Source organism: Pseudonaja textilis, chromosome Z (assembly GCF_049901715.1).
Source record: "Pseudonaja textilis isolate UNSWEBS1 chromosome Z, rPseTex1.2, whole genome shotgun sequence".
Classification (NCBI taxonomy): domain Eukaryota; kingdom Metazoa; phylum Chordata; class Lepidosauria; order Squamata; family Elapidae; genus Pseudonaja; species Pseudonaja textilis.
Window position 1 is genome coordinate 35,119,325 of NC_142008.1, and position 21,895 is coordinate 35,141,219.

General features: G+C 34.2%; 1 protein-coding gene across 1 annotated transcript in view; it reads left to right on the forward strand.

Moving 5' to 3' along the window:
- HDAC9 (histone deacetylase 9) overlaps nucleotides 1–21,895 on the forward strand; it is a 455,657-nt gene that overhangs the window by 290,840 nt on the left and 142,922 nt on the right. Inside the window, exons 15-16 of the mRNA XM_087917383.1 lie at nucleotides 13,465–13,642; nucleotides 16,771–16,904. Of these exons, the coding sequence (XP_087773509.1) occupies nucleotides 13,465–13,642; nucleotides 16,771–16,904 (312 nt within the window). The remainder of the gene's footprint in view (nucleotides 1–13,464; nucleotides 13,643–16,770; nucleotides 16,905–21,895) is intronic.

Genomic DNA, 21,895 nt, shown 5'->3' on the forward strand with positions numbered 1-21,895 from the left:
AAGGATCGTTCTCTTTCAATAGCTCGCCACACTTTGGTGATATAGTATTTCTCTAATCACTAATCTTTATGTGCCTTCCTGACCTTGCCTCTCTCTGCCCAAACGCTGAGGTGGGTATCAAAGGTCTGTGTCATCGGAAGAGTGAATGGCTTTCATTTTCTCCCTTCTTGAAACTTCCGGTTCCTGGCATCTGCAAAGAATTATTCCAATGAGGAGTTTGGCTGCCTCGCGGCTAGTGGCCTGTAGTGGCCTGTTTGATGGATGCAGCTTTTGCCAAAAAAGGTTCTTGTGGTCAGCAAGTAGACGGACGCTGCTGTGTTTAGCAAATGAGTGCTCTGCTTACTTAAGCAATTCTTTTCAGGATCTTCACCATCCCAATGGAATAGCAGAACTTGGGATGACACTGTGATAGAAGTCTCTTTGTTTTTTGTCAGGGTCTGTCTGTCTCTTTCACTTACATATACACATTTTCATCAATAGCACAGTTAGTGAGATCTCAGAAAAGCTAAAAAAAAAAAAAAACTTTTGTCATTTTAATCATCAGCTAAACATCAGCCCCATGCCAATGGAAGCATTTTTCTAAGCTTTGCTAGAAAAGAGATTGAACTTCAAAAAGTCAAGTAATAAGGAACAAGTATGCAAATTACAATTTTTAAAAAAGAAAACAACTGTACAGAAACTTTTCTAGTATATCAGAAAATAAAACCAAACAAACCAGGTGGTTGTGGGTGGGTAAAACTGTATTTCATATTATATGGTTTGCAATATACACACACACAACAAAGTATCTTAACCCTGTTTATTGGAAACATTCACATCTATGCAATGCTAAAAGAGAACCCTCAAAGATAAACAAATGCTTGACAATCTGCTTACTAAGTTTACTTGTAAATGTGTTTTGAGCCATATGTTCCTAGCTTATTCTACATGTACATTAAAAAGGGTGGAGTTTCAACTATATGATTGAGTCTGCCATACTTACATTTTAACTCTACCCCCGAAGAAGCATGTGTGTATGTATGTATGTATGTATGTATGTATTGGATTTATATTGCCACCTATTCGCCCATGGCAACTCAAGGCAGTTTACAAGGTATAAAACCACATTTAAAACAGTAAAACTGGTAAGAAGAATCAAATAAATTAACATAATAAAATCACCTCCCGCCTCCCACCCCAGCGACAGCCAATCACACGTGCCATATTTATTCAGATTAGAGGGGTAGATAGCCAGAGAAAACATTCTTAGCAAGTAATTAACACAGTTTAGCATCCCCACTCTTCTGAAATATACTGGAACCTTGGATACTGGAATAATTTCATTACAAATAATCCAGGTACTTAAATAATTTTACCCAGATATTCCTATTCCAGGATAAGAAAAAGCATGTTAGAATGACTAGTAGTGATCAAATGAATCAGGAAGAGGTCAAAACTGTCATCTTTATTTGTGATTTTCCTAGAGAATGGAGAAGAATACACTTTTCTGGTTTGTCTGTTACTAGGCTGATAAAACAATGTTTATAGATTATTCTGTAGCTACATAGAGATTGTGAAACTTATTAGTGACAGTGAGAAGCATTAGACTATTTGAAAAGTGATCTGCTGTTAAGCTCTCACATATGTAAAAATGAATGTGCTCATCTGCCCACCCTAATAATATGTTTATGTGCCCTATGAATATACCAGACTTAAGTACAATAGGCATAAAGCCAGAGTAACTTGGTTTGTCAGCACAATGTAACTGATTTCATTTGTAGCAGATAAAACCATATTCAGTGGCACTTGTAAGAAATTTATATTCATGAATTACCTCAGATAAACCAGGTAGGAGACCGGATTAGATGCACTATTTTATTGTAAGGCCACTTTAATAAAATCTTGCAAATCTGAAAATAAAAACTTCCAACTATTACTTTTAACTATTTGACCCATTAGGGTTTCTTTCTCTGACCATTAAGCTCCTGGGGCTCCAGCCTCTTCTGTCTGATTGGCAGCATCCCTCCTTCCTCAAGGTCTTCCATACATTCCATTATAGAAAAACTGAACTCTATGAATATCAGGCCTATGGGGAGTAATCTTCCTTTGAGAGCTGTATTATAAAATCAAATGGTTTCTTACTTCATTTGGTAACATTTATTCAATCTGTTGTTATAATTTCTGGTGTCTGAATTTTGACCATGTGAAGTATAAATAATTTTGGTAACTTCTCTTAAAACAAATGATCTCTTTTTCTCAGTTTTCATCTCTTATTTATCAATAAATTCTTAAAAATTTGTTGCTTAATCCTGATCAGCAAAAATCTATTAAGAGATTACAACATATCTATTTTAATCTTGATGAAATAAATAAACCAACTTTATATTTCTTACTTTTATTGTTAACAATCTTGAACATTAATCCCATTATAGAGTATTCTAGAACATGATTCCTTTTCATTTTTTTTCTTTGACCCTTATCACAAAATTTGTCAAATCTCTTTTGTAAATTCAATAAAGGAAAGTTATCTAGGTCATTCTCTTTATTTGTTATTATCATATACCTTTTGATTATTAATCATTTGTATATCTTTATATACTGTCATTTTAAAATCAATTTTCAGATAACTCTCAGTCTTATCTGATAAAAATTGTTCATTTTTCATAAAATATTTTAAACTCAGTCCATCTGTAATTGCCAATATTAATGTCAAGATTACTCTTCAAAAATATGTTTGAATATATCTCAATTATTTTGTTCCATTCTGCATTAGTACATTTAGGTGTTCTTCTTTAATTAAACTTTAATTTCTTCTGACTAATCTAGTATCCTAACTTCAGAGTCCTGTTCAATCATATTTTTCTGTTCAAAACAACAGCCACAGGAAGGACTCTTATAATTAATTTTAAAATTTTCAAATCATGTGGATCTTTAGTGTATTTATAACTTTCTGGAATCAACAATATAATCACCATTTTTGCTGTGTACTCCAAAAAAGAAAACAAAAAGATTTTTAAGTATGTCCTTTAACTTACATTTAAAATTTGCTAAGGATTGGAGGACACTCATCCAGTACTATAAAACTTGTTCTAAAGGTTCCTGATAGCTGAAAAGTAGTTTAAAAATGATTAAGCTGATTTTAAAAGGAAGTACTCTGGTTCCATGAAGGCACTGATTTAGATTTGGATTAAGATGGCACTCCTTCTTTTTCTGACCTCTAAACCTGATGGAGTTTGCTGAGTAGTGGTCTTGTTGTGAAAAGCAACTGTCTGGATCACTTTTGGGTGATCCCAGTTCGTTTCCTTGTCTGAAGAGGAATTGCAAAGAGCAGATCCATTCACTGACTTTTCATTTCACCACAGTTGTCAGCTTCTTTCTCAAAGGAACTGTATTCAGTTTACCATTTCTTCTAAATACCAGCAGTATTCTCAAATGATTCAAAATGCTTCTTGAATCTTAATGCTTACAAATAAAATGAAAAATCAAGCTCCTCCTTAGCTGCTCTAGAACTCTGACTGGTAACAGCTGCATGCATTTCATTTGATGGTCATAATTCTGAATGGTAATCTTCCAAAATAATTCATTCTGTCTCCTCAAAACAGCAAGCTTCCTTAAAAAGTTTCCAAGTCTCAGTGATCATCTTGGAATTTTTCCTTTGTGGTAAACCACTAAACTGTGTTGGAACATCTACTAGTAACTAGGAAGTTAAAGATCCTCTGGTGTAGGATACACTAATCTGACCATTTCAATTTTGAAACATTTCTTATTATACTTACTGTCCTGATGTAGTTTAGTCTGGCCCTCTTCTACATGAGTTTTTGAATTCAACAACATTTGAATTTGGAATAGTCTCATGAAACTTCATGCAGATTTATTTTACATTTTTATATTTAAGTTTCCAAGCATATGCATTTTTGCAAACATTTTCCTTTCATTTAGAGGATTTTGATCTTCCCTAATTTATGTATTTTATATAGCTTTTCTCAGTACAATATACCCAATTTCATGTACATTTTAAAATTAATAAACTACATTGTGGAATTCTGAAGCATGGAACTTTTTATATATTTTATCATTGTTGTTTTCTTTTTAAATCTTGACTTTTATTGATTTTTATTTTTTTTGCAGTTCAGCTTGATATTCATCATAAACTAACAACATGGGAATTTGGTAGCAAAATTCCCTAATTCACTGTGTTCAAATTCTCCGCCTATTTTCCCCATATTGCAAAATTATTGTTGTACATACTGAACAGTATGATAAAATGTAAACATTTCATTTCAAGCAAGTTGCTACTAAAATCATAGTATTAAGACCATTGGCCCAATTTCCTAAAGATGATCAAAATATATATTTAGGCAATATATTTTAGGTAGTATCATCTTTGCTTAAAAGTTATTACCTTGATTCCTGGGATTTATTCTAAATCCTGTTTTTTTGAAAAGAAACAGTCCTGTTTTACCTTTGAAAATAACTGAAAATAAATTTGCCACTTTGCATATGTGAAAATTCTTCAAAACTTTTCCAGTTGTTTTCTAAGTCCTTCTTAACTACCCTTTTTTAGATAACTTTCATTTTGTTGAGGTCCCTCTTAACTGATCTCCCTCTTAAAACCTTTGAGGAGTCTTGTGAGTGTTCTGTCTGGAATTCATCAATACTACTTTATGCCAAAGTAAAAGAACTGTGGGAATGTTGAATTCATGCCATCAATTTTCCTTTAAGAAATACATGCTGTAAATGCACAATTGATTTACAAAATAAAAGATTTACCAACAAAAGATGCATACATTAGAAAATCATTTTTACTTATATTTACAAAAAACAAACAAAACCAAAGCTCTTTTTGAAGATCTTTCCTTAATTCAACACTAGAAGGAATAAATAACATAGGTAATCAACTCAGTGAATCCATGCTGTTCTCACATGAGAATTAAAAAATAATAATGTCTTGATTAGTCTCACAGGACTAGGGCCTCTGAGCAATCTGCCTGATCTTCTTTACTTTCCTTAATTTAAATAGGCAAAAGTCTGGGGACTGCAATCAGGAATGCTGGTGATCCTCAGAGGAGGAAAGTCAATCAGGCTTCAATCTCAAAGGAAAAAGTACAGATTTCAAAGTAACTAATAATCACTTGCTTAAAAACTGATAGATTCTTCTTTCCAAGTAAAATAGTAGGTATGGAATGTTACAAGATAGTTGAAGAAGAAAAAAGATCATTGGATGAATATTTGAAAGAGAGTGAAGAAGACCAAGATCAAATCTTAAGAAAAACGCATACAAAGCCCAGATTGAGAAGACAGCAACAGAGAGCAAATGCTCCTCGGCAAATAAGCTGAAGATACAGTAGACCATTTAATCAGCTGCTGCAAGACAGCAATAGCACTTAGACTTATATACCACTTCACAGTGCTTTTAAAGCTGTCTCTAAGCCATTTCTAAATCTTAGCCATGTCTAAGAGTCAGCATATTGCCCCCAACAATCTGGGTCCTCATTTGACTCACTTCGGAAGAAGGAAAGGCTGAGTCAACTTTGAGTCTGGTGAGATTCAATCTGCCAAATTACAGGCAGCTGGCAGTCAGCATTAAGTAGTCTGCAGTCCTGCACCTTAACCACTGTGCCACCGCAGTTCTTGATTGACTACAAACAATGGCATGACAATGTAGCAACAATAGTGTGAGAAGTCCTTAGTGCTCTCTGAGCCTGGTTATTTTCTTGAAGATGTTTCATTACCCAAACAAGGTAATATCATCAGTGCTAGCTAGGAGTGGAGTTACAATTTGTATTCTACTGGCATTGATGGAGATAGTCTTGGAGGTTCTTTAATTGGGCTATTTACTATTAGTAAATAATGGCAGTTTCTTGATAGGTGTATTGTTTACTTCTTGTTGGTCTGATCTTGGAATTAATCTAAGCTGGTGGGGAGGAGTTTTAGTCTTTTTTTTGGGGGCTTGTTGATTATCTCTTTTTCACAGTATATAGATACTGTTTGTCTCTGTGTCTATTGACAACTAATATTTCAGAGCACAAGTTTCTAGAAACTCCCTGATGTTTTGGGATTTGTCTTGGTCTAAAATAGTCATATTTTCTCAACTGACTTTCCAATTCCAGTGTACAGACAAAGTAATTCAGACAGAGAAGCATCTGCTACATAACACCCTAGAGTTAATAATTATTAATAAAAAAGCTTGGATAGTAGATGTTGCAGTAACTGGAAATAGTAGAATTCCACATTAAATCAGATATTTGGTAGTACCTAGACTTACACCTTTTATTAAAAGACATAAGCCATTGTGAAATGTAGCTGTCTTTATCAGTGGCTAGAGAGAGGATTTAAATTAGGGTGAGGCGAAGAGGAAACAGGTTGAATGCACATATATCAAAAGATTTCAAGCAATCTCAGAAACTCTTAATAAACATAATTGGCTTTTAACACATTTTAATTGTTAATAATTTATGTCTGCATTATCAACTTTTCCCCCTCCTTGATACATATAGAATGACACATAACAACATAGCTCTCTTCTACAATAATTCACAGGACATGATTCATTACTTATCAATACACAAATGAAGAATGCTTTCTTAGACTAAGCTCGATACCAAGGTTGCCTGAGCATCATTTTGCATGGCTTTCATGTTACTTATGGCTTTCCAACCATATACTTTAATATTCCACAAACTCCAAGAGAAGTTTTGATAGCTTGTTATGGATGTATATTTTGTATGCAAAAAAAATTCACTTCTAACCCTTTCTCCATCTCCGGTCCCCTATTAGAGACCTATACAACCTCTGGTCATTAAGACTTAGAGACCTATAGAACCTCTGGTCATGAAGGCTTCTAACCATGACCAAATTTTACAAAATTTTTGAATCTGGTCACAAATACATACTTGGGTAGTGATCAAACATGACCCCTGACCCAGAAATTGAAGACAAAAACATTAGAAGACAAAGAAATCGCCAAAGTTATGGAATGAATTATGGTCATGACCAGAGGTTCTCCTATATAATAATATATCTTATATGTTATAAGACATAATTTTATATACACATCATTCATACCAAAAATTCATTAGTTACAAAGTTGAATTCTAGAAACAGAGTAAGATTTTTTTTAAAAAAGATATATTGCATGTTTCAGTTTAATACTAATACTTTTTGTTTCTAAAGCAAGCATATTAGATTATCATTCAGCATTTAAAGATTTGCTGCTTGTGAACTTTTTTTTAAATTCTAAACACTGGATAATTTAGTTTGTCACTCATCCCAAATGAGAACTCTTGGGGACAACTGTAATATTTCACTGAGTAAACACAGGGCCAAGATAATTAGGAATAAAGAGGTGAGCTTCAAGAAGACTTGTCTGTATAATCTCACTTGTTGAAAGTGATGGTGGCAGGTAGGAAATCTGTATAATACCAAGCTTGTCACAAGCCAAGGCCAGCTAAATAGAAGAATTAGAAGCTACATTTTCTATAATCTGAGATGTAAGTGTCAGGCTCTCTCATCGTGGATAGTTTAAACCAATTTTTAACCGTTTATCATAATAATGGTATGATCCAAGAATACTTCCTACAAATAGAAATGCAGCTATTCTGAAGATTTGCTTTTGAAATAATTCTGATAAAATAGGTTGTAGTGAAGGATTCATTTTTGTTTAGTTTATTTATTTTTGTCAATTGCTTACAAGATAATAGGTATAAGTAAAAACATAGTTATGAAATACATGGATACATATAAGAAAAATTAAAAAAATGAAACAATAGGACAGGGACGGTAGGCATGTTGGTGCGCTTATGCACGCCCCCTACAGACCTCTTAGGAAAGGGGTGAGGTCAATAGTAGACAGTCTAAGGTTAAAGTTTTTGGGGTTTGGGGAAGAAACTACAGAGTCAGGTAGAGCATTCCAGACATTGACCACTCTGTTGCTGAAGTCATATTTCCTGTAATCAAATTTGGTGTGATTAACCTTGAGTTTGTATCTATTGTTTATTCTTGTGTTGTTATGTTTGAAGCTGAAGTATTCATTGACAGGTAGGATATTGCAATGTATGATTTTATATACTATACTTAGATTGGACTGAAAGCAGCGTAGTTGTAGTTTTTCTAGGTCTAGAATTTCAAGTCTGTGGCCTAAGGTATTCTGCAACAAGTAGAGGAATGGAGAACTCTTCTGGACTTTCTCAACTGTGTTAATATTAGATACATAATGTGGGTTCCAAACTGATGAGCTATACTCGAGTATTGGTCTAGCAAATGTTGTGCATGTCTAGTTATTAGCGTAATATTACCAGAGAAAAAGCTACGTAAGATTAGGTTAACAACTCTTAATGCCTTTTTGGCTATGTAGTTACAGTGGGTTCTAGCACTTAGATCATTAGAGATGAGTACTCCAAGATCTTTGACAGTCTGGATCATCAACAAGGTCTTGACTAATCAGCCTGTATTTTATTTTCTGATTTTTTTGCCAATATGTAGGACAGAGAATTTATTTGTTGAGATTTGAAGTTGCCATTTGTTTGACCCTAACATATATTTGATTTTTAAAAATGTTTGACCCTAACATATATATTATCTAGTAAATGTGAATCATCCTTCTCCTCCTCTTCTCTATAGATCTGTAAATTTGATCACATAACCATGGGATTGCTCCAATGGTTGTAAATGTGCATTTTTTCAGTGCGAGGGATGGGAATTAGCAATAAGCTAATTGTTTTCTATCCTATTAGTATCAACCCCCAAACTCGCATGTATTTCTACATCCATATATATTTACACATAATTTAAAGCATCAGAATGCACTTAACTATGTATAGGCATAACAGCCAATTTTAAAATAAAAATTCCTTTCTTTCCCCTAAGTTGATTTGTAACGTCTTCTTCACCTACAGTAGCCTTAGGATTGCATACATTGCATACGTAGGATATAAAATATAGAAAGGTTTGAAACTCAGCAAAAAATTCATTATATGACTGGTTTCATCTTCTGCAGTTCTTTATTTTTCAATGGGTTTTTGAAATAAAAGGGTACCATGCACCCTTTTGTCACTTCAAATGTTTATTTGTTTGTTTGCTTGTTTGCTTTGTGCTGTTGAGCTGACTTCTAGAAATGGCCTGGACTAGGCCCTGAAGTATTTTTGAAGTGGTTTGCCATTGCCTATTTTCTAGAACTAGAAAGAGACTGGCCCAAGGGCTCCTAATTACCTTTGTTCATAAGGTTTGACTAGAATTCACCATCTCCCAGTTTGTAGGTTGGCACCCTTATCTCTCATCTCAATTCTCAAGTTTATCTTCTACTGGTAGTAAATAGGTTTAATCTCAAGCTGCTTTGGAGCAGTACATTTTGTTTTCCTCAAGGAAAGGAGAGGAATGATGACATAAGCTCCATTGGGCTTTTTTTTAAAGAAAGAAAATAAGGGGTTATAGGGCAAAATGGAAAACAGTGGTTTAAAGTATTTTCCCTCTTTTAAAGAAGCAGGAAAACCAGGGGTGAGATTCACATTTTTAAACAACCTGTTCTGTGGGCATGGCTTAGATGGTGGGCGTGGCTTGGTGGTCATGTGACTGGGTGGGCATGGCTTGGTGGTCATGTTATTGGCTGGGTGTGGCCAACTCAATATCACTCACATCGAGACATGCATCTCCTCGCCTGGCCTCTCATGACTGTGGGGATGCTACAACAGTCATAAGTGTGAAAAATGTCCATAAGTCACTTTTTTCAGTGCCATTGTAACTTTGAATGTTCACTCCACACAAGCAAAGTACCAACAAAGGAGGGGAAAAAAAACTCCAGAGAAATTCCTGAGACAGGAAGTCTAGTCCTGCCAAGAATGTAATAAGGGTTAGCGGAGAAGCAGTTTCTGTAAGCAACACCAGAATGTTTCCTTCCTGCCTTCCTTACAGGATTAGGCCAGTAATTTCTTCTAACAACCAGTTCTCCAAATTGCTTAGAATGTTAACAACCGGTTCTAGCAAATAGGTACGAACTGGTAGAATCCCACCCCTGAGGAAAATTATTTTGAATATAAAGAAGGGAAATATACTGGAAGTTGGTTTTTGTGGTGGATGAGGATTAACTATACAGGCAAAAATCACCTATTCTGACCATCCAGGATTGGTTGCTGGTAGGTACTGGTCATGAGGCAATCTGACAGGGCAGACAAATGCTAAGTTAATTTCACACATAAATGTCACACTCCTCTAGGAAATCATACAAATGCTGGGAAACCAATGGCAATTCACTACATTTACTCATGGCTCAATTGCAAAATGTGATGTTATATAAGTAATATATTCAGCTAGGAAATGATGTGGTGCGGTGGACTTGTGTTGGGTTTGATTCTCAGCTGCATGATTGTTATTTATACTTCCCATTCACTGAATAATAAAATTTCAGTGACAAATTCAGTTTCCACTTCAAAGGACAGTTAAGAAAATTTCTCTATAAAGAACATTAATTTTACTTTTAATGTTAACTACTCCCTTAGGACTGTGTTTATCTCCCGCATCTGAATCTCCACTTCCCTCCCACCCCCAGGCCTTACTAAAGCCAGAATATCCATTAACTTTTATCAGGATTTTTCTGTATAATCACTTCATTCCATTGGTCCCAGTTGCAATGATTGCTTCAAAATGTATTCTGGTTCTCTTGATCCAAAAATCATTCGGAATGCTGAAAGCTGGAAACTGCACTTTTCCTGGGCAGCCTGTAATAAAGGATGTTCTAACACAGCTCTAATTTTATTTTCCACATTCTGAATGTCTATTTCTACCTATGTCAGCAAATACAGATATCCCCGCTCCCCCTTGCTCAACCCCAAATTAAATGACTGTGGCAGTGAGAGATCTCACATTAAATGCATTGAAACCTGTTTCAGAGATTCCACTTCTGAAATGGGGAATGCGTTAAACAATCTCCCTAGGATCTAAGATCACTTCAGCTGAGAGTTTCAAACTTGATTTAATAGTTTGCCTTATTCATCAAGCTACCTTATAAAGTCCTTTGGGATTAGCTTCAATTTGGTTTCTGCCTTTATAAAATATTTTATTGTTGTTTAGTCTGTGTTTCTGCTTAAAAATAACCACAGGCTTTAGCGAACTAAAGATGTTGGCAAGTCTAATAAGGAACAAAGATGATTCCAAGATGATGGAAACTCAGCTTTTTCTTCCATCAGATACATGTAACAAAAAAGAGGTGGAGCTTTTATCTCACACCTGGACCTGCCATCTTGAGTTTGTTATGTGTTTGTTTGACATCTCTTCTTCTCATGGATAATTTTGTTTTAGACACAAATTTGCAAGCAGCTTAGCACCATCTTCTAGAACACAATTTTTAGACTACCGTAATCTTTGCAGACAAATATGAACACATAATAGTTGCTGGTCAGCAATTAAAGTTGCTGGTCTTTAATTAAAGGAGACCAAAATGGGAAGTGGAATCTGTAAGTTGCTTTCAGAGTATGCCCCCAATGTTAAAACCATTTCTCTTGACCTATCAGGATAATTGGCTTATAAAAAACATGTTTTGCAACATTTCAGTCAGTAGTTGTTTTCAATTATCCTTCAAACACTTCCATTTTTATAGCAAAAGATCAATGGCAGCCTGAAATATACTGTGTGAAAAATGGAAAAAGTGTGATAACTTCTGCCTACCGTATCTTTTTGCCTACCGTATCTGTATTAAAGTGAATTTAGTTCCAATACATAGGAATTAGATCTACAGAATATATTTCCAATACATCTGTCAATTAGATCTACAGAATCTAAGATCTATATTACCAGTTAATGAATATTTCAGCTTTAACCACAACAGCACAAGAGCACACAACAGATATAAACTAAATGTAAACCACTCCAAACTTGATTGCAGGAAGTACAATTTCAGCAACAGAGTGGTCAATGTCTGGAACTCACTACCTGATTCTGTTGTCACCTGCTCAAACCCCCAATCCTTTACCCTCAAACTAACCTCTATTGACCTTACCCCATTCCTAAGAGGTCTGTAAAGGAGTGTGCATAAGCGCACAATCATGCCTACTGTCCCTGCCCTATTGTCCCCAATTATTAGTTCCTATTTCTTGTATTTAAACATGTTTATTCTTGTTTCTGTTATATTGTAAGCTTTTGACAAATAAAATAAATAAATAAATAATAAATAAATAATAAATAAATGTATAGCTAGACATTCTCTATAGTTCTACTCCATGATTCTATTATACATAGGTCTGTCCTGTTTTCAGGTGTATGTTCCATTATTATAATTCAAAGACTATAAGATATGCTAGGCAGAAGTTATCCACGTGTTCTCATTTTATTATACAGTATATTTCTGGCTGTCATTTTCATTGGCCTTTTGCTATAAAATGGATAGAAGTGTTTGAAGGATGACTTCCTATACACTTGCCTGATTAGTATAGATGGAAAGCCATATTTTCTTCCAGGCAACTCTGACTGGCTGTATTGAGGAATAGTTTGTACCATGTGCTTCTAATCACATGGCTCTCCTAGATCTAAATATATTCCATTTTCATCTGTCTATTGTTTAAAGACTCTGATCATATGGAAGTTGTCTGAAGTAATGCCAAAACGTCAGCTTAGGTAGAATTCCCATATTTTATTAATGACATAGTCACAACAATTAGAGATCATTTTACTCAATTAAACTTTTTTTTTACTTCTAGGAAACTATTTTTTCTTGTAAAACCTTTTAACACAGAACAGTTGATCCATCCAAACTCCATCAGTTAGTTATTATTAGAATTAAAGCTTGGTGCAGGGAGCCAGAAGTGTAAAATCCACCTTTGAAAAGTTGGCAGCTTCCTCAGAATATCTGCAAGAAATAATTATAGATAATGTAGAAATTGTATCTACTACACACACAAGGAAAGAAGTTTATCCATTCCCTCCCTCCCTTTTCCTCCAACTGAAAAGAATTTTATTGCATGTTAGAATATAGAACACATTTTGTAGTGAGTTTGATCCAGGGGTTTCATTGATTTCTGTGGGTACTCTGGCACACATTAAAAATGAAATTCTGTTGCCTGCTCTCCAAAGTGTACACCCATATACACAACACCCACATAGATAGCTGAATTGATATCAAGCTTTGCTTTTATTCTGTTTAACAGATCAAATACATCACATTTCTTAGTTTTTGACATCTCTAATAGCTTTCTTAAAGCTATATGGATGCTTTTCAGATACTTTTAAAAATTCTACCATCTGTCTTAGCAACTTATTCAGTTTGGATATTTTTTAAATCTATATTTTAAATCAAAACCTATCCCAGAGGTTACAAGAGATGTTCAGTATAACTAGTGTGGGCATTTTTGTTGGATAGTTTTGTGGAATAAATCTTAAAGTTGGACTTCAGGTTTGTTTACTTGAACACTGAACTACTAAATTTAATTTCTTGATCCATTTCTTCTAGTATTCATTGTGATCTCTTGTCATATTTGTACCATGTTTCTCTCTTGAAAACAGCAAGTCCCGGAGCAACAGCATTTACAGCAACTGCAAGTGTATCAGGCTCAGACAACTACAATTGGCATGGTGCATGTAGATGAGCACCAACCTAATGCCAACACACAGACTTCCCTGACAACTTGTGTATTATCTCACCCAATTGTGGACCAGTCTATTCAACAAATCTCCATGACAGGTAACAGTCCCTAAAGATTCTCATAATAGGCAGAATAAATGTACAGTTCATATAGGATCAACTGATTTAAATACCACAAATGCCTTTTTTACTCATTCTTTTTTACCCTCAATCCTATTCATTAGTGCAGCTGATAATGGATAATATTCACACATTCATAAATTCATACTGCTAAGAATCTCAGACAGCCAAAAAACAGGTGCATTTTGGATGTCCTCCAGCTTTTTATTTCAGCCTTTTATTTTTATTTCTGTCTAGCCCAAGTTGTATTTTGTATTTTTCTCATCCCTCACCCTGTTGACACCATCACCATGTTGAGGTGAAAGCCTTAACAAAAATCATGACTACGATATATATTTCTGAGATATGCCATTAGAAATGTCACAATGTGTGCCAAAAGTGTTATAGTAAACACATTCAAAATTATGTGATCAGTTTCTGAAACTTTATGTTTCCTTTCATCAAATGAATGACATGTGTCAATTACATTGCATATAAAGGTACAGTATTTGCTGAGCACAGAATGGAGTCCTTTGGTTGCAAGTATTGAATTTTTCTTTGAGGATTATAGTTCTCTTCAGCTTTATATTAGGAAATATAAATACTCCAACGGCTCTTAAGACAGTCAATAAATATTAGCTCTGGTGTAAAAATTCAAATTGAGATTAGAGTCATAGAACGTAATTTCCAAAATAAGCTGATTGAACCACTAGATTGTATCCCAAACTGCTAAGTTGTTTTGGAAGGTTGAATTTCTGTGCATGAGCAAAAATGGTTTATTCAAATATATTGGGAAGACAGAAGTTGACAAAATTTCAGAAATGAAGTAGAAATTCAGATTAAATTGAATTATAATTTTAAACTGGACTTGTTTAAATTGAAATATTTACATTGTATATTTACACAATCATTTTATTTGTTTAACTGTCATAGGATGCATACTATTAGAATTAGGGCTATGTTACAGAATATAATCTGACCATTTTCTGTCAGTGTTGATTTTTTTCATTTCTTTAAATGGCAATTGAAAATCTGAGAGAAGAAATGTGGCATCATTCAGCTCTACCATGTATCATTATTATAAATATAAATAAAAATTGTCACCAACTATAATTCTTAAAGATAATGAAAATATATATTAAAATAAATGTGTCTTTCAACCCAGAGACTAATTTTTACTCTGACCCACATAGAATCACTTTTACAATATGCATCTCAACATATAGATCAAAATCTGATTGATTTTTTTTTTCAGAATGAACTAATTACAATCTTGGCCTTTCTGATTTCAGAGGGGAATTTTGCCATTGGCTTGAAAAGAGACAACATTCCAACCAGAATCATTATCTTCTACTAACATTCCATAGCAGCAAGCAATTGAAAACAGTTGTCTCTTCCCTCACTGCTTTTTTTTCGTAGTTTGGGGTGTGTATAGTATTGGCTGGATTGTGTTAGGGAATCCTAAGTTCTATTTTTAGTAGGAAGCTCTGTTGCTGTGTTGTGGTACGGTAGCACACGTGCTGTGTGACCCACAGCTGCAAAAGTGAATTATTTGCACATCCTAAATCAATTTAGATGTTTGAAGTATATGAAAAAAAGACATTCAGATTTCATTTTAGACTAAGGAATGCTCTTCAACAGACATACAGTTTGGAATGTGAAAACATTTTACTACTTAAAAGTTTGTATGGAATGTTTCTGACAGATTTTGAGTTTTGAATTATTCGTGCATTCGTTCAAAAGTTGCAAACTATACAAATTTCATTTTAGAATTAGACCCATTAAACTTCTCTTGGATTCAGTTGAAGTTGCATTCAGAGTAACATGAGCAAATATAATGTTTTGATAATTTGTTTTAAGTCTTTAAATTAATAAACCCATTAGCATAGTTAAGAAAAGAGGGGAAATGATTTTAAAAGTGGCCCAAGACTTTGATTAAAACTTGTAGCTGGTGCTAACTTTGGGCAGTTATCAGAATCCAAGGATTTGGCAAAGTACCTCCCCAGATTCCTGCACTTCTAATGAGTATCAGGTGCATTGCAGCTATCATGTCCTTTTACTGCAAGTCTGTGAATAGTGCCAGGTTAATGTTACTCTGGGACATCAGGATAAATAAATGGTGTTTCAAGCCTTGTTACTGCAAGAAAGTCCAGGTGGATACTCTGTCATAAAAGAGCAACCACCAAAGGGCCCCCATCGTTCACAGAGCACCCATAGAATTGAAGCCAGCATTGGATTATTGTTGAAAATGAAATATTGGGAAATATTTAAAGACTACCTCAAGACAAGTTTGACTCTGATGAAATGCAATTTTCTTTGAAACAACAACAAAACAGTTTGCCGTGTTATTGCTGTTTGCCAGTTAGGTCTCCACCTCTGGAATTTCCAGGTCTCCATTCAAGCATTAATAGGATCTGACCATGCTTAGATTTCTTTCAAGATCAGTCAAAGTACCGCCACCTGCTGTGGCTCCAAATATTTAAACTGCTCAATGAAAATGGAGAAGTTGGCACTGAAAAAAAGCTTATTAATCCAGCCAAAATGCTATCATTAACAAAGCATTTCTACTTTTGCCAGGTGAAACTTATATTTCCCATATGTTACTAGCCCTTGGGGTATGATTCTGTTGTGTCAAGGAAAAAGGTTATTCTGAAGTCCTTGTTTAGTTACTAATATGTTTAGTGACCATTCAGAGTTATGGCAGTAATGAAAAAGTAACTTTGTGACTGGTCCTCACTTTTACGAACTTCACAGATATGTAAAACAAAGGAAAATCAGGTTATAAATTAAGTTGTGGTTTCACTTAATGCAACTTCATGTAACTCATTGCTGATCCCAATGCCTAAATTAAGGTACTTGTAATTTCATTCACTTTCTTTGCCTATATATTGCATGAACCTATATTTAGCACTATAGTGTAACTGTCGAATATACATTGTAAGTGAGGAAAGTACACTTATCCATAAAAAGACAACCCCATCTCTACAAAATAGTCTTGGTGCAGTTTGGCATCTTCTGATCATCCCAATCACATATCCAATTCTATTTCAATGAGCATCCTAGTTGTTGTACTTTCCTTACCAGAGTAAAATTGTTGGTAAGTTGATCCTATTACGTTTATTTTGCAGGTGTTGCATATGACACACTAATGTTGAAGCACCAGTGTTTGTGCGGCAATTATACCAATCACCCTGAGCATGCTGGAAGAATACAAAGCATTTGGTCAAGGCTGCAAGAATGTGGGCTGTTAAACAAATGTGAGGTAATGTCTATACAACTATATTAAATACGAAAATTTTAATGTGATTTCTGTTCCTATGTAAGTACCAGCTGGATGACCTCAGGAATATTCCTTTCACATCAGGATAAATTATGCTATAGAATCTAAACTATGCATCATATCTCATAAAGAGTTTTGAGAGTTTATTATTTTTAATGACCACATGGATATAATCCCTCAAGATGTCAACCACAATTGGACGATCAAAATCCTTCCTCCTTTTTATATGTAGAAATACAAATTACAAATAAGTACTTTTACAAAGAGAAATATTGATAGTTCAGGTTACCTTTCATAAGCAGATTAAATTGTTTAGGTGGGGTAGGACAATAGGTGGGGTAGGACAAAAAGCTGGACACGGCATGGGCGAAATCTAAATTTCACTTTTTTACGCTTTGAATTTTATTAAAGTAACTATATATAGTTAATATGATTTCTTGGAGTGCATTTAATAATTTTCTTCTTTAGTCACAACCAAGTTCTAGGCTTTTTGAGTCTACAAGAAATTTTGAGATTTCAAATGTGGTACCTGAGTTTAAACAATCCCAAAGTGAAACCCAAGCACTTCAGACCACATGGATGCATTAACATCCAAAGAACTTTATTATGCCTTAAAATAAGCAACTCTGTGGGTCAATACAAAGGAGTATTTGTGCAGCATAAACAATTAGCTCATATAACATGATCCCCTAATATATGCACACAGCAATACATACACACATAAAATTTGTGGCCCAATTAAGTATGTTGTGCAAACAGGCATTGTGAGTCTTAAGTAATATACATGATTTTAGTTTTAGTTTCTTTAAAAAAAAGATTACTAAAAATTGTACATTTTAAATAGATTAAGTTTATCTTCTGTTTGTAATTTATTCTAGCAAGGCAATACTGTTTAGTTTCAACGTACAGTAGCTATGTTAGATTAGCTAGACATTTCTATAATGGATGAAATAATTATTTAGGCAGATGCTAACTTGATTGTCTTCTGACTCATTAATTAGAGAATTTAAGAACCTTAAAGCATCTTATGTATATATATATTCCTTGAATTCAGTGTTGATCCTTCAGCTGCCTGGATAAGTATTTTATTTTTTTTAGTATTCATTTGATTTGTCAATCACTTACAAGATACAGGTATAATAATAAACATAGTTTTGAATACATGAGATAGATACTTATAAGAAAAATAAAAAGAAACAATAGGACAGGGATGGTAGGCAAGATTGGTGCGCTTATGCACGCCCCCTACAGGCCTCTTAGGAAGGGGGTGAGGTCAATAGTAGACAGTCTAAGGTTAACGTTTTTGGGGTTTAGGGAAGAAACCACAGAGTCAGGTAGAGTATTCCAAACATTGATCACTCTGTTGCTGAAGTAGTATTTTCTGCAGTCAAGTTTAGTTGTTGTTGTTGTTGATGTTGTTGTTTTGCAAGATTTTCTTCAGAAGTGATTTGCCATTGTCTTCTTCCTAAGTTGAGAAAGAGTGACTGCTCTGGGTCCCCAGCTGGCTGTATGTGTGATTAGAACCCGTGGTCTCCAGGCTGATTTCTTAACAACTACACTAAATTGGCTTGTTAAATGATCTTAAGAATGTTGCTTTCATCATAGTACAATTTTTGTTGATCAAAAATACTTCAATGCTCTTTTGACTCAATCATTCTACTGTTACAATGATCATTTACAATTATTACCATAGGAAATTTTACTGGCTGCAACTTAATAGTGGGATAGATCCTGGATAAGTAAGCCAATATTTAGAATACTGAACTCCTTGCAGTTAAATTTCTATAAGTTATTTTTATTTTTAAAAGTTAAAATTATTTTATTGATAGAGACTTGTTTGGTAAGGCCTCTTTATATTTTTATTCATCTGCCAGAGTCCAGAGTAAGTGACTGAGGGCCACTGTTAAAGCGACAACTTGTTCTGGACTTAAGTGTTGATTTTTATTAATATTAGTGTGTCAACAGCCAACAGCTTTGTTCATGAAAGAGAATGTTTTATTGTTTGGATAAAAAAAGAAGTAAAGAAAGAATGAAATCGCTATAATAACTAGGGATATAATTTCTAGAAGTGTTTGTAGCTCATAATAAATATGATACATAAATCTGTTGAGAATATTAATATAGTGATTAGATAGATAGATATTATATATTAATCAGTCCATTTAAGATTAATAAATGACATAAAAATTAAGGGAACAAAGTATACAAATAGAAGAAATTAGAAAAGTGAGGCAGAAAAGACATTTTAATGTTATAGTAAAATAGGAGAAAAAAAACCCTATTCCCATTTGGCCCTTTCCTCATCTTCTGTCCTTTTAATAGGAAAGATAGAGTGAAATTTATGGTTTTCTGAACTTCTGAATTAATAGATACTCTGCTACATGACTAATAATCTCCCTCTTAAGCATTTTAATTAGCTTTTCTGTGAAATGTGCAAGTCGCTGTGGAAGGAAAAGGGTCTTCCATGGTCCTAGCCACCTGGGGTTTCTTCATTTATATGCTATGCAGTCATCTACAACACATTCCAGGAAAAACATTTATATAACACCACATCCTTTTCCCCTTCCCGCAAGAAAATGTAAATATGTTTTAGGCAAATGAAATAATGTTATCAATCACCTGATATATAAATAACAAGGTGTTTTTATAAAAAATAATCCCTGGAGAAAGTTATTAAATATATTGTCCAAAGTAACAGAATGTTGTTGATTTTATGCAACTACGTCTCAGTTTTCCTTGGCTGTAAATTCAGTTGCAGGATTAGGAATGTTGAAGAAATTGGAGATCAGAATCCTGTGCAATTAAATCTTTTGTTAATCTATATTAGTTTGATATGAATTCCATCGTGTGAATTCCATTGATGTTTATCAGCCTTTTGAAAGTGAGCATTGTAATACTGGAAGACAATAAAACAGAGAACTTAAATTGCACTTCCAAACCCCAAATTAGTTCTGGGTGCAATTCAGTGTGCTAGTTATCTACTCTAAAGGCATAGTGCCGGTTATTTGAGGGACCTACTATCACCCCTGGTTTATGCCCATCCGGTAAAACTGAATGAGTCAATATGCTTTAGGTCTCTTAATAGTTGCTTCTAGTGGCACTTGGGAAATATGCCTACTCTGTAGCAGTGCCTTTCTTCTGGAAGAGTATTCCTCTTCCCAAGGTACATGCAAACCCTGATGATATTATGTAAATTTTCATAAAGTTTGCTATTTTTCATACAATGGGTAAATCTGGAGTTCTGTCAGCTGTGTGTGTGGCAGAGGCTGGAGTATTATATGAATGTTGGTGTCACTTCAGTTTTTCTCTTTCTTGTTTTTCTGTTTTTAATACTAAGTCACTCAGTTATTCTGGGCAGCCTTAAAATCTAACCAAGCAAATGAATAACAGTATCCCTGCAACTCCTTGCAGAATTTTTTTAAATGGTATAGAAGAATTGTTGAATACGTAGGGATAAATCATGTTAGCTCTGTTTAATTAATGAAATTAAAATTGTAATAAAATTAAACACAGTCCAGTTTTGTCCTGGTCTTAATAATTTCTTTGATTGGGCTCCACCTACTTTTGGGAATGTGGCCTTCGACATGCCACTCACAAGTACAGTGTAGTCCTAAACACAAAAACGCAATTACATTCTTGCTGTACAAATCTTTGTAAAGTTTCTTTATTTTAAACAACAGTAGCACTATGAAAGAGTTTGTGTGTCCTTGGAGAATGCTCCCCTTTAGAAGATTTGTATGAAATAGTGTCAATAGCAGGACAAGGCTAGATATTTACTGCTGCCATCAAAATTAAAAATATTTAAGTTTTTTTTTTAATTAAAGCAGAGGCATTAAAAAGAGAGAAAAACTATATTTAGTCACAAAAACTGGGATTAAAACAGATTGTGATTTTTTTTCAGTAGTAGATGCAGGAAAAAAAGCAGTATTTCTTGCTCAATAGCCATTTATTTTGGTCTGCCAGTTATTTATCAATAAACTCTGTTCTGCCTCTGAAGATGGTGAAGTGTAGAAATACAGTTGAGGGTAAGGAGGCATCGCAAAGTCTTAATGATTCAAAGGCACTTTGGGTCCATACTTTGAGCCAATCTTCCGTGTAATGGTTCTAACATCATGTTTTGAACAATGCTGTTCATTTCTTCTTTAAAAACCACTGTGGTTAAATGTCTCCCCATCCACCTTTTGGGCAACTTACTTTCTCACTTAGCTGCTATTTTTCCTCATATCCATTCTTGAATGACTATCTTGGCACTTAAATCTATTCTCATTTCTTTGTGATTCATGACCAGTGGGGATTGTTTTGTTTTGTTTTGTGCTTGCCAAAAAATTCTTCTCTGTTCTTTTTTTTTCCTTTTCTTTTTACTATGCTTCAATCTGATGGAAAATAAATCACTTTTGATTCTTTTTTCCCCTAAAGCAAAGAAGAAGTTGTGGTGGGATTCTCATGAATGGGGTGTGGTGTTCTTTTGCTTACCTTAATTATAGAAAAGCCAAGGGTTGTGTCATGCCTTCCCTTGTATCATCATCTTTCCAGTGATTAGCAGTTTCCATGGTTTCATATTATTTAAATACAGGTAACTCCTAAGGAAAACTTCCTTTGGGCTCTTTCAGAGTAAAAAGTTTGAAGAGCCAAAGTAGTCATAATGCAATGAAAACAAAAATGTGATGCAAAATAATTCTCTATCATTTCAAAACACAGTCAACTCAAAATATTTCCCAGGGAATTTGAAAGAAATTCAGAAGTATCCTACTAGCAAATAATTGTATGGGAATTTGTGTCCCTGCTAAATTAAATTCTACCTGACTAATTCACAAAATTAAAGAGAAATCAAAGGTCAAGTTTTGGGATTTTGTACTCTGTGCTGTATTATAAAATATAATCATCTTTTTGCAAAACAAAGATTCTGTTAAACCCAAATATAATTTTAAAAGGTACTGATGTTGGGCTCGCACACACACACACACACACAGAGA